An 11,589-nucleotide genomic window follows, 5' to 3' on the forward strand; every position below is an offset into this window, starting at 1 on the left:
CCAGTTATTTCGGACATTGACCGTTCACTTCGGACATTGACCGGTCACTTCGGACATTGACCGGTCCCTTCGGACTTTGACCGGTCACTGTGGAGAATGGCTAGTCACTACGGACAATGACCACTTCGGACATTGACCGATCATTTCGGACATTGACCGGTCACTTCTGACATTGACCGGTCACTTCGGACATTGACCGGTCACTTCGGACTTTGACCGGTCACTGTGGAGAATGGCTAGTCACTACGGACAATGACCACTTCGGACATTGACCGTTCACTTCGGACATTGACCGATCACTTCGGACATTGACCGGTCACTTCGGACTTTGACCGGTCACTGTGGAGAATGGCTAGTCACTACGGACACTGACCACTTCGGACATTGACCGTTCACTTCGGACATTGACCGGTCACTGTGGAGAATGGCTAGTCACTACGGACAATGACCACTTCGGACATTGACCGATCATTTCGGACATTGACCGGTCACTTCGGACATTGACCGGTCACTTCGGACATTGACCGGTCACTTCGGACATTGACCGGTCACTTCGGACATTGACCGGTCACTTCGGACTTTGACCGGTCACTGTGGAGAATGGCTAGTCACTACGGACAATGACCACTTCGGACATTGACCGTTCACTTCGGACATTGACCGGTCACTACGGACAATGACCACTAATTTCAGACATTGACCACTTCGGACACTGACCGGTCACTTCGGACATTGACCGTTCACTTCGGACATTGACCGGTCACTTCGGACATTGACCGGTCACTTCGGACTTTGGTCGGTCACTGTGGAGAATGGCCAGTCACTACGGACACTGACCACTTCGGACATTGACCGTTCACTTCGGACATTGACCGTTCACTTCGGACATTGACCGTTCACTTCGGACTTTGACCGGTCACTGTGGAGAATGGCCAGTCACTACGGACAATGACCTCTTTGGACATTGACCAGTAATTTCAGATGTTGACCACTTCAGACATTGACCGTTCACTTCTGACATTAACCGCCCACTGTGGAGAATGACCAGTCACTACGGACATTGACCGGTCACTTCGGACTTTGACCGTTCACTTCGGACATTGACCAGTAATTTCGGACATTGACCGTTCACTTCGGACATTGACCGTTCACTTCGGACATTGACCGTTCACTTCGGACATTGACCGGTCACTGTGGAGAATGACCAGTCACTACGGACAATGACCTCTTTGGACATTGACCAGTAATTTCAGATGTTGACCACTTCAGACATTGACCGTTCACTTCTGACATTAACCGCCCACTGTGGAGAATGACCAGTCACTACGGACATTGACCGGTCACTTCGGACTTTGACCGGTCACTGTGGAGAATGACCAGTCACTACGGACAATGACCTCTTTGGACATTGACCAGTAATTTCAGATGTTGACCACTTCAGACATTGACCGTTCACTTCTGACATTAACCGCCCACTGTGGAGAATGACCAGTCACTACGGACATTGACCGGTCACTTCGGACTTTGACCGGTCACTGTGGAGAATGGCCAGTCACTACGGACAATGACCACTTCGGACATTGACCAGTTATTTCGGACATTGACCGTTCACTTCGGACATTGACCGGTCACTTCGGACATTGACCGGTCCCTTCGGACTTTGACCGGTCACTGTGGAGAATGGCTAGTCACTACGGACAATGACCACTTCGGACATTGACCGATCATTTCGGACATTGACCGGTCACTTCTGACATTGACCGGTCACTTCGGACATTGACCGGTCACTTCGGACTTTGACCGGTCACTGTGGAGAATGGCTAGTCACTACGGACAATGACCACTTCGGACATTGACCGTTCACTTCGGACATTGACCGATCACTTCGGACATTGACCGGTCACTTCGGACTTTGACCGGTCACTGTGGAGAATGGCTAGTCACTACGGACAATGACCACTTCGGACATTGACCGTTCACTTCGGACATTGACCGGTCACTACGGACAATGACCACTAATTTCAGTCATTGACCACTTCGGACTTTGACCGGTCACTACGGACAATGACCACTAATTTCAGACATTGACCACTTCGGACACTGACCGGTCACTTCGGACATTGACCGTTCACTTCTGACATTAACCGCCCACTGTGGAGAATGACCAGTCACTACGGACATTGACCGGTCACTTCGGACTTTGACCGGTCACTGTGGAGAATGGCCAGTCACTACGGACAATGACCACTTCGGACATTGACCAGTTATTTCGGACATTGACCGTTCACTTCGGACATTGACCGGTCACTTCGGACATTGACCGGTCACTTCGGACTTTGACCGGTCACTGTGGAGAATGGCTAGTCACTACGGACAATGACCACTTCGGACATTGACCGATCACTTCGGACATTGACCGGTCCCTTCGGACTTTGACCGGTCACTGTGGAGAATGGCTAGTCACTACGGACAATGACCACTTCGGACATTGACCGATCACTTCGGACATTGACCGGTCCCTTCGGACTTTGACCGGTCACTGTGGAGAATGGCTAGTCACTACGGACAATGACCACTTCGGACATTGACCGTTCAATTCGGACATTGACCGATCATTTCGGACATTGACCGGTCACTTCTGACATTGACCGGTCACTTCGGACATTGACCGGTCACTTCGGACTTTGACCGGTCACTGTGGAGAATGGCTAGTCACTACGGACAATGACCACTTCGGACATTGACCGTTCACTTCGGACATTGACCGATCACTTCGGACATTGACTGGTCACTTCGGACTTTGACCGGTCACTGTGGAGAATGGCTAGTCACTACGGACAATGACCACTTCGGACATTGACCGTTCACTTCGGACATTGACCGGTCACTACGGACAATGACCACTAATTTCAGACATTGACCACTTCGGACTTTGACCGGTCACTGTGGAGAATGGCTAGTCACTACGGACAATGACCACTTCGGACATTGACCGTTCACTTCGGACATTGACCGGTCACTACGGACAATGACCACTAATTTCAGACATTGACCACTTCGGACACTGACCGGTCACTTCGGACATTGACCGTTCACTTCGGACATTGACCGGTCACTTCGGACATTGACCGGTCACTTCGGACTTTGGTCGGTCACTGTGGAGAATGGCCAGTCACTACGGACAATGACCACTTCGGACATTGACCAGTAATTTCGGACATTGACCGGACATTGACCAGTAATTTCAGACATTGACCACTTCGGACACTGACCGGTCACTTTGGACACTGTGGAGAATGACTAGTCACAGTGGAGAATGACCAGTCACTACGGACAATGACCAGTAATTTCAGACATTGACCACTTCGGACATTGACCGGACATTGACCAGTAATTTCAGACATTGACCACTTCGGACACTGACCGGTCACTTCGGACATTGACCAGTAATTTCAGACATTGACCACTTCGAACACTGATCGGTCACTACGGACATTGACCAGTTCCTACGGGCCGGTAAACCTCAGGACCACAACGCGTCATAATGAGCTAGTAACCTCACCTGTCCACAAATGTTGCAGACGCGGGACCTCTCGTCCGCGGGAATGAGGTAGGTGAAGTTGTCAGTCGCGTCGGTCTTCTTGGGTATCTTGCGTGCGTTCTGCAGCACCATCGCCAGGATCTCACTGCGGTTCTCCTCCATGATCCTGGGGGCGGAAAATGCAGGGTTTTAGTGACATCGTAACGGAATCTTTGAGGGATGATTTGAATTGATATCAAGTGGAATTTTCCGTCGCAAAACTCACCATGGAGATGTTTTTACGGCTAATAACTAGGACCAAAAAAACAAAAAAAAAAAGCGCACCTCTGATGCGGGGCAGCAGCGGTATCAGTACTGGTTGGAGGCCGAGGAAATGGATTCTGGTAGGGCTCTATCTAGAATATCTCCGATTGTGAAATTGGTCGGTGTACTGCGGAACGGAAGGCGATTGGGGCAACCACCGTTCTACACGCCCTATCTATGGAGTAATGGCGATTACTCCACCGACAAGAGCGCAGCTCTTAAATAAAGAGAGAGAACTAGGACCAACTGTTAAACGTGCCCTCTGAAGCACGGAATCATCTTAATTTTCCAGACAATCAGGTGGTTCATGCCTGCAAAGTCCTTACCAAGCAAAAGACAACCTCACAGAGTAATTTCGACGATGTCCACATCGGGAATCGAACCCAGACCTCCAAATAGTGAGCCTAACGCTTTTTGTAAAATACGTTGTTAAAATAGTTAAGCAGGTAAACAAAAGAAATAGTTAAGGCAAAAATGATTATAATGTATATTGGTGTATACTTTGATAGTCACGTGGAAATGTTTAGATATAAGAAATAGACCTAAGATGTAACGTATATATATAAGCAAATTTTAGAACTAAGCCACTGTAAAATGTATAATACTGTACTTTAAAATAAAATAAATCTGTGTGTCTATTAAAAATAAAAAGCCCCCGTGTACCGACATCCTAATTATAATAATAAAAAGTAGACTAGGGACGTAGGAATGACGGAATGAAAGGTGATGGATAAAAGTGCGAGAGGCATAAATGCGAGAACTGGTATGATAATAGAGACTCGGAATGGAAGTGTAGTGTAGGGCCCTATTGCGGGCAGAATAGACAATAGAATAGATAGTAAGATATGTATGTATGTATGTAGCCTACATAAAGACCCTGCCTATCTTGTGCGGCAGGGGCATAAGAAAAAAAAACAAAAAAAAAACCCACTAGACCTTTTTCTGTCCCTATATCTCTATGTACAGTCATGAGCAATATCATGTACACATTTTAGACCCATGTCGCACTAATATATTTGACATTTAATGAGACTTGCAGCTTAATTTGTCAAAAAAGTTAATGTGACATGGTATCAAAGTGTATACATATTAGTACTCGTAACCGTACGCTTAAATCTTTAAAACTACACAACGGATTTTGATGCGTTTTTTTTAGTAGATAGAGTGATCCAAGAGGAAGGTTTGTATGTATAAATAACATGCATTAAACAGTGGAGAAATACTGTTTTTTTTGTGGTTTTTAATGTGATGTCGTAAATAATTTCATTTTTTCCTCAGCATTGCACCCGAGCGAAGCCAAATTCAAAATTCAAAATATCTTTATTCAGTAGGTAACTTAGTTACACTTTAAATCGTCATTTTTTACATAACGAACGTCTCATCCGCCTAAAACTACTGCAGCTTCTCACAACCTGTATAGCCGGGGAAAAGAAGCTGCAAGAAAAACCTCGGCAAAGGGCCCTAGATATTTAACAAAAATAAACATAAAATATTTATATACAATTGAGTAATTTAGCTGCCTAATATCAGTTCTCAGACAGTTAATCCCATGCATTCATATCTTCTAAATAATCACTAACTTTATAATAACCTTTTTTGTAAAGTTTCTGTTTAACTACTGTCTTAAAACAGTTGAAAGGCAAATTCTGAATGTCAATGGGTATCTTATTGTAAAAACGTATACATCGCTAGTTAAGTTTAAAATAAAAAGTTTTATAATACTCACAATCCCTCCTTCATGTGAGTGGATAAATGCATTTGCACGTGATATTTTGTGTTGAACATGTGCGCGCAGACAGGACACTCGTAACGCAGGACAAACTTGTCCACTTTGTGACTGATTATGTGCCTCTGAAGCTTGCATTTAGCGTTGAACGATTTAGAACAAATATCACAGACAAACTCGTTCTTCTCCTTAGGGTCTTCGCCGTGGGACTTCCTGTGGTATACCTGTGAATGAAAAAAAAAAAAAAAAAAAAAATTTAGGATAGATTCTATTCTATTATAATCAATTATGATCCAAAAATGAATTCGAAAATGGGAAATGAACCTGCAACCTCACAGTTGGAGTCAAACGATGGCGTCTGCAGGAATTAGCACCAATTTATATTTGAAAAAAAAAACAACAGCCTCCATGGTCTAGTGGTTAGAGCGTTAGGCTCACGATCTGGAGGTCCGGGTTCGATTCCCGATGGGGACATTGTCGAAATCACTTTGTGAGACTGTCCTTTGTTTGGTAAGGCTTGAATCACCTGATTGTCCGAAAAAGTAAGATGATTCCGTGCTTCGGAGGGCACGTTAAGCCGTTGGTCCCGGCTATTAGCCGTAAAAACACCTCCACCAACCCGCATTGGAGCAGCGTGGTGGAGTATGCTCCATACACCATCCGGTTGATTGAGGGGAGGCCTGTGCCCAGCAGTGGGACGTATATAGGCAGTTTATGTTATGTTATACAGGGTGTTAGTGACATCGTAACGAAAACTTTGAGGGGTGGTTCAGGCCATGATTCTGAGTTGATATCAAGTAGAAATTTCCGTCGCAAAAGTATGGATTGGAAAATAATTAAAAAGAAAAGAAAAATTTTCATGAATTTTTTGACACGAAATTCCACTTGATATAAACTCAGAATCCTGGTCTGAACCATCCCCCTCAGTATTCGTTACGGTGTCACTAACACCCATACCTACTTATATGGCTACCGTATGTACTTGTACGGGGTGTAAGTGTCATCGTAACGAATACTGAGAGGGATGATTCATCTGATTATTCTGAGTTAATATCTAGTGGAATTTTCCATCGCAAAAGTATAGAATTGAAAATAATTTAAAAAAACTAAAAAAAATCATGAATTTTGCGACGGAAAATTCCACTTGATTTTAACTCAGAATCATGGTCTGAATCAACCCCCTCAGTATTCGTTACGCTGTTACTAACACCCAGTATATTTGATAATATAGTTACCATCGCCTCCCGCTTGGTGTAGCTGCGTAGACATATAGTACATAAATAGGGCTTCGGTCCGGTGTGTTCCTGCTCATGATCCCTTAGCGTGTCTTCATCTGGCATCACCTCCAGGCAGAAGTTGCACTTGAGGACCAGGGTCTCACCTTGCGATGTTGAAAAGAAAATATTCCAAGGTTAACCTTCACAACAACAACAACTAACACACACCAACATCGACTAACACACACCAACAACAACTAACACACACCAACATCGACTAACACACACCAACATCGACTAACACACACCAACAACAACTAACACACAACAACAACAACGACTAACACACACCAACATCGACTAACACACACCAACAACAACTAACACACAACAACAACAACAACTAACACACCAACATCGACTAACACACACCAACAGCAACAACTAACACACACCAACAACAACTAACACACAACAACAACAACAAATAACACAACAACAACAACAACTAACACACACCAACATCGACTAATACACACCAACAACAACAACTAACACACACCAACATCGACTAACACACACCAACAACAACTAACACACAACAACAACTAACACACACCAACATCGACTAATACACACCAACAACAACAACTAACACACAACAACAACAACAACTAACACACACCAACATCGACTAACACACAACAACAACTAACACACACCAACATCGACTAATACACACCAACAACAACAACTAACACACAACAACAACAACAACAACTAACACACACCAACATCGACTAACACACACCTACAACAACTAACACACAACAACAACAACAACTAACACACACCAACATCGACTAATACACACCAACAACAACAACTAACACACACCTACAACAACTAACACACAACAACAACAATAACTAACACACACCAACATCGACTAACACACACCAACAATCAAAGTAAGATGATCCGTGCTTCGGAGGGCACGTTAGGCCGTTGCTGCCGGCCATTAGCCGTAAAAACACCTCCACCAACCCGCAGTAGAGCAGCGTGGTGGAGTATACTCCATACCCCCTCCGGTTGATTGAGGGGAGGCCTGTGCCCAGCAGTGGGACGTATATAGGCTATTTATGTAATGTATGTCTATTCTGAGGAGCTCGGTGGCGCAGCGGTAAACGCGCTCGGTCTGCGATTGTTGAAGTTAAGCAACTTGCGCAAAGGCCGGTCATAGGATGGGTCACCACAAAAAAAAAGTTTTCATCTCGAGCTCCTCCGTGCTTCAGAAGGCACGTTAAGCCGTTGGTCCCGGCTGCATTAGCAGTCGTTAATCACCAATCCGCACTGGACCCGCGTGGTGGTTTAAGGCCCGATCTCGCTATCTATCCATAGGGAAGGCCCGTGCCCCAGCAGTGGGGACGTTAATGGGCTGGTGACGATGATGTATATTCTAAGTACGTCTCTGATGGGAATGAAGTCCACAACTTACCTTCGTGACACTTCTTGTGGACATACAAAGTCTCCCGATGCAGGAAGCGTTTGTTGCAGTACAAGCATGCGTGCGGCCGTTTCCTATATTCCCTCTTCTTCCTTCCAGTAGACTTCTTCCCCAGGATGATTTCTTTGGTTACATTTTTCCTGAAAATTAAAAAAAAAAACATCTAACGCAACTCTCGTAATCCAGTTTTTTAATTCAATGAAGGGCTTTCCAAATATGCAATAATAATAATAAAAAAATAAAAAGTAAACCCACCACAGGCTTCGTCAGTACCAACATTCATCATCATCATCATCAACCCATTAACATCCCCACTGCACGGGCCTTCCCTATGGATGGATAGGGAGATCGGGCCTTAAACCACCACGCCGGCCCAGTGCAGATTGGTGGTTATTAACGACTGCTAATGCAGCCGGGACCAACGGCTTAACGTGCCTTCCGAAGCACGGAGGAGCTCGAGATGAAAACTTTTTTTTGTGGTCACCCATCCTATGACCGGCCTTTGCGAAAGTTGCTTAACTTCAACAATAGCAGACCGAGCGCGTTTACCGCCGCGCCACCGAGCTCCTCAGAGTTGATGAGGCTGGTATTCCACTTCAAAAACCACACGATAGAAGAAGATGGTCGAGCCAACTGTGTTAATAAGAACTTACTTTTTCTTATTGGTCCTAGTTTCTTCTTCGTCGGTTTCTTCTTTCACTTCGGCGCCATCCTCAGTTTTAACCACATCCAAGTCTTTATCTAAAAACAAAACAGAAAAATAAAACCTTCAAAAAAGCTTAACCGTACGAGCTTAGGGGATATATTTTTTTTAATATTTCTTCTTTGCTTACACTTAAGATTAATATTGACCCATGGCTTCTCAAAAATATACCCTACCTTTTTATCCCCTAAGGGGATGGCCCCTTAGGGCATAAAAGTAAATTTAAAAATAACATTATTTCTATGAATCAGAATCATTTATTCAACATAATTATCATGGATAAACTTGTTGAAGGTCAATGTAACATTTTTGAATTTACGTCATTTCGCAAGGTGTTATGGCTGAGGAGAAGAAATGACAAGAAACTGCAACAGCAACACATCTTTTAAATCAATGAGGGTACATTACAAGTTATTTAATAACTAGAGGAACACATTCAATAGCAAACATTGTTATCATTTAGGTAGTCATTAATTTTATAATACGCTTTTTTACATAAAGTAAGTTTCACATGAGCTTTAACTTAATTTTCTTAACCGTTAACCGTAACTTTTATTTAAAGCTTAACCGTATGAGCTTAGAGGATATATTTTTTTAATGTTTCTTCTTTGCTTAAGATTAATATTGAACCATGGCTTCTTGTAAATGGCGGCTTAAAAATGATTACCATGTATCAAAATATGTTTATCAATCTGACATCGTAACGATAACTTTGATGATTCAGACCATGATGCTAAGTTATATTTTAAAGTTACATTACATTTACATAAGTTACATTTCATAGTCAGGAAGAATTCTGGTGGTGATAGTAGATGAACCTTAAGGGGATAAATCTTGAAAGCAAGATACCATCTTGGAAATTTCATCCCCTTAGGGGATACATTTAAAAGTACTACATCTTTGCTTAGACTTAAGATTAATATTGAACCTTAGCTTGTTAAAAATATAGTGGGTGTTCATAAAAATATCCCCTAAGGGGATGACTTTGAAAAAAATATCCCCTAAGGGGATGACTTTTAAAAAATATCCCCTATGTATTTTTTATTTAAAAAAAATATAGAACTTACCACTCCGATGCTCGTCATGTGTCAAAACGTGCCGATGCATCTTACTCGACGTTATAAAGCCCCGTTTACATATGTAGCATGAAAATGGTTTCTCGCCGGAATGCGTTCGTAAATGCACTCTGTAGTACGATGGGGTCTTTATAATTTTTTCACACATTTCACACTTTATCGGGAACTCGGATTGTTTTCTTTTCTTAGGGGGCGCTGTTGTGGGGGGCAGTTCTATTTTGGGGGTGGCCGCCCACGTGTTCGAGGGGAAATAGTCGTCGTCCGAAAAGCTGTAAAGAAGACAATATTTTGGTCCAAATGCAATACACCACCGAACTAATTTTGACTTGGTTTGACAGGACCAAAATTAAAGCACATAATAACGGGTTCGGGGGGGAACCCGTTATTATGTGCTTTAATTATGATAATAACCGCGTAAACTTAAAACAATGTAGGACCAAAATTAGCTCTATCCCTTTCTTCCATTTCAGAGCTGTCGAACTAAGATTGGGTTAAGTTTGTGCACCCTAATGGGCACCAATGTATTTTATTTCATTCTTATTAAATATTAATATAACAATACGTCACAATGCAATAGAAAAAAGGTAAATTCATGACATTTAAAATATTGACTGATTGACTGTATTTTTTTTTTTTGTAATTGTGATTTTTATCTTTTATTAATGTTAGTAATATAATGACATGAATTGTATTAATAATATTACTTAGACGCTAAATATAAAAAAAATACATTTGCATGCTTGCTTGTAAGCCGAATACTGTACTGGACTATGTTACTAATATCTAATTTATATCATGTATTCTCGCAAATAAACGATTATCTTATCTTACCTTATCACAAAAACAAACTTAAAAACTAGTCATTAAATAACCCACCCCTCACTGTTCCCGGAGCAAAAGTGCCCACAACACTAGCCGCATTACCGCGTTGAATGGCAATGGAGCGGGAATCACCTGTTTGTTGTGTTTACAATTAAATAAATTGATTTTTATTTTTGGCAATTTATATTAATTTTATATAATTTAATTTTAATTTATCTAATCTAATCTCGAGCCCGAGAAAGACAAAGGATTGATGCACTGGAGATGTGGTGTTGGAGGCGAATGCTAAGAATACCTTGGACTGCGAAGCGCACTAATGCATCGATCATGACCCAGCTCCAAATAAAAACTCGTCTATCCACTATATGCCAACAACGCATACTTTCTTATTTCGGCCACACGATGCGCAGAGGTGATGACAGTTTGGAGAAGCTGATTGTGGTTGGGAACACTGAAGGCAAAAGATCGCGTGGTCGTTCACCGACTAGATGGACTGACCAAGTGAAAGACGCGTCGTCATCCAAGTTCTACACAATAGTAAGGGAAGCGCTGGACAGGAACCGGTGGAGGCAGATCATACGCTCCAGGTGCAACCCTGATGCTGACCACGATCCTCAGATATGAGGGACCGACCAAAAGAGAGAATCTAATCTACTTATAATTATGGATATTAATCTGAAATAAATAATTTAAA

General features: G+C 42.8%; 1 protein-coding gene across 5 annotated transcripts in view; it reads right to left on the minus strand.

The window, feature by feature from the left end:
* LOC126378827 (zinc finger protein 624-like) overlaps positions 1-11,589 on the minus strand; it is a 56,920-nt gene that overhangs the window by 35,444 nt on the left and 9,887 nt on the right. For all 5 annotated transcript variants that reach the window (XR_007568145.1, XM_050027255.1, XM_050027252.1 and 2 more), the window contains exons 7-12: positions 10,065-10,342; positions 8,948-9,035; positions 8,286-8,434; positions 6,806-6,951; positions 5,571-5,794; positions 3,563-3,707 (exon numbers count right to left, since the gene is read on the minus strand). Coding sequence is in view for 4 of the 5 variants with exons in the window: in XM_050027255.1 (XP_049883212.1) it covers positions 3,563-3,707; positions 5,571-5,794; positions 6,806-6,951; positions 8,286-8,434; positions 8,948-9,035; positions 10,065-10,342 (1,030 nt within the window). In the remaining variant the exon portion in view is untranslated. The remainder of the gene's footprint in view (positions 1-3,562; positions 3,708-5,570; positions 5,795-6,805; positions 6,952-8,285; positions 8,435-8,947; positions 9,036-10,064; positions 10,343-11,589) is intronic.

Source organism: Pectinophora gossypiella, chromosome 27, assembly GCF_024362695.1.
Source record: "Pectinophora gossypiella chromosome 27, ilPecGoss1.1, whole genome shotgun sequence".
Taxonomy (NCBI): Eukaryota; Metazoa; Arthropoda; class Insecta; order Lepidoptera; family Gelechiidae; genus Pectinophora; species Pectinophora gossypiella.